Source organism: Saccostrea cucullata, unplaced genomic scaffold (genome assembly GCF_032062105.1).
Source record: "Saccostrea cucullata isolate Sc308-1 unplaced genomic scaffold, CSIRO_AGI_Scuc_v1 ctg905, whole genome shotgun sequence".
Lineage (NCBI taxonomy): Eukaryota > Metazoa > Mollusca > Bivalvia > Ostreida > Ostreidae > Saccostrea > Saccostrea cuccullata.
Window position 1 is genome coordinate 148,212 of NW_026919023.1, and position 2,963 is coordinate 151,174.

General features: G+C 37.2%; 1 protein-coding gene across 1 annotated transcript; it reads right to left on the reverse strand.

Annotated features, from left to right (window-relative positions):
• Positions 1-464: 464 nt before the first annotated feature.
• Positions 465-2,378, reverse strand: LOC134277642 (uncharacterized). The gene has a single exon (XM_062759972.1). The coding sequence runs from the start codon at positions 2,376-2,378 to the stop codon at positions 636-638; it is 1,743 nt and encodes a 580-aa protein (XP_062615956.1). The 3' UTR covers positions 465-635.
• Positions 2,379-2,963: the final 585 nt, after the last annotated feature.

The following is a 2,963-nucleotide window of genomic DNA, read 5'->3' on the forward strand; positions in this document are numbered from 1 at the left end:
ATCTTGTAAATCTTAACAACATGGATGTGCGTCTACTTTTATGTGACTGTATGAATTAGTTTTTATTACAACTTATCATATCAGTATCAAACAACTTCAGTTAGAAATTGTACAATGTTGTGCCATAACAATATGTTATTCTCATGAATGTAGAACTAATGTACATTACATGTTAAATACAACAGTTTACTACACGACAATGTGCGTGTTTGGAAAATAATGAAGAGAACAGGTTAAGATATATACACTATATAAATATTACTCCCAAATTACATATACATCAACATGTAAACCAAACAAAACCCAGTAGACTTATATATATTTACCAACTGTTAAATTAAGATTGACTGAAAATATCATTTGAATTTACGAATTAGCAAATTTTTAATTTGTTAAATAATTCACCTTTAACATGTATAACAAATAGATTATTTCAAACTATAGTGTCTTTTAAACTTATCAGTTAATTATTGTGTAACTCAAAACAATTCATTTCCAGTATACCACTGATACACACGATTCAAAATGTCTACTTGTCTAATAATGAAAAATATTATTACTGTTCAATGACATGTAAACACACAGAATGGGTGTATAAAAGAATACAATATTATACTTAGCTGCAATGTTATTTTTCACTCCAGATACTTGTACACTGTCAGTGTGTTTGTTTCATCTTGTCCTACATAGAGATTGTTCTCATCATCCACACACACATTACGGGGACGACGTACCCCTTGTTGGTATGAGAGTAAAAGAGACAAGAACTGACCGTCCTGATCAAGGAGGTGAACAGTGAAAATATCACACACCAGGATGTGACCGAGGACATCAGTACAGATTCCATAGGGACGGATCCCTGACTCCTGACCTGTGTAGGAGAACCTGTGTTGTCCTGATTTATTCACCACCACTACTTTATAAAAGTCTGATGTACAGATATCTCCATTGATGTTTTCTGTTATGTAGCGTGGTTCACCATACAGTTCTTGTCCTTTGTTATCCCTCTGTATGTTCTGTAGTTCTTTTCCTGTCTTGTTGTACCTGGTGACTTTAGCCCCTAAGATAATCTGCAGCTCACTTGTATAATTGGTTCTCTTCCACATCCCCACCAGTAAGTCCCCGTTGATGTGGGAGGAGTGTATGCTGCGTGGTTCCCAGTCTCCAGTTTTAATGAATTCAGAGATATTATTATCCTGTGTTATCCTACTGATGACTTTCTTGACTCTGTCTGTAAAGATCAGATCCCTGTCCTGTGTCACTGTGTGGTAACCGTCGTATTTACTACTGGTTTCTATCTTCTGTATCACATTCCCCTGTAGATCTGTTTGGACAAGATTACCCTCATTGTCACTGATCCAGAGTCTGTCTGATTGATCTAGTGATACATGGTATACATTATCAACACCTGGTACATTGAACTCCCTGACCTTGGTGACAGAGGCAGATAGAGACATTGTTTGTTTCTTGTCAGATTTCTTTCTGTCTTCTTTCATCTGTTTATGTGTAGGTTTCATTGCTGTATTGTAGACACTTTCAATGGGCCTTATTTCTCTCTTCTCTGCTTTAGTATTGGGGACATGTATTTTACCAAGTAATTTGGTGACATCACTTTCGCTGTATTGACCAGCAGTAAATCCTGGTGTGACTGGTTTTGTTGTCTCTGGTATGGATCGGATCTTTGGTTTCTTCTCAGACATCAATTTCTGGGTTTCTGTAGAGGACAGGCATCTATGGAGCTCTTTGACAAGGTTATTAAGATAAGTGATGTAATCCTCCATGGTCTTGTCTTGGGTGTTTAGATCTTCTAACAGTGAATGCTCTATCTGGTCTAACTGCTTCATGTTCTCAGATATGACTGTGTCCACCAGACTTTTCAGGGACTCACCTTCAGTCTTCATGGATGTTCTGATGTTGTCCATAAGGTATTTGATTTCTGAGGAATCTTTTTTAATTTCTTTCTGTAAATCTTGTGATGTAGGGAGAAAATAGTCGTGAATTTTGGAGATTTCTTTTTGGCAGATTGCAAATTTTTCTGCGTATACTTCTTCAAGATCAACAAATGTATGTTTTGGGTGGTCTCCCTTTGTAACACATTTAGAACATACAGGAACTTGGCATTCTTCACAGAGCATGTCCACATCTTTTGTGGGGTGGATCTTGCATTTCTCCACAGGAAGTTGTCGTTTACGTTGCTGGTAAAAGACCACTTCATGGTTCTTGTTTTCTGGGCTTTTCAGATGTTCCTCGCTACATTGTTTACACAATTTTTGATGACAAGGGTTGCAATAGAACTCACAGTTTCTTTCACATTCTTCAATGCCGCATTCTAGAAAGTGCTGGGCTCGGGGGGGAATATCGATTTTAGATAATGCCATCTGAAAAAATAGGAATATATGTTTTATACATATGTTCTAATCTATATTTGTGTTAGAATTAGGGAAAACAGATAATAATTATTTGTAAACAAGTCAACTGTGATATATTTATTCATTATACCCGCACTTTCGAAAGAAAGTTCGGGTATATTGTTACTCATGTCCGTCCGTCCGTCTGTAACACTTTTCTTCCCTGAACTCCTACATTTTTCACAGTAGCTTAATCATCCTTTGGGAGATGGTTGGGGGTGTCATGTAAATGTGCAGTAAGGTTTCAGAATTTTGATTTTGCCCCGGGGGATCAAATGGGGGTCGAAAAATGACGTTTTTTATGCAAAAAGCCCCATCTTCCCTGAACTCCTCCTACATTTTTCACAGTAGCTCAATCATCCTTTGGGAGATGGTTGGTGGTGTAATGTAGATGTGCAGTAAGGTTTCAGAATTTTGATTTTTCCCCAGGGGATCAAATGAGGGTCGAAAAATTACGTTTTTATACAAAAAGCCTCTTCTTCCCTGAACTCCTTCTACATTTTACTCAGCAGCCTAATCATCTTTTGAGAGATTGTTGATAGGGTCATGTAAATG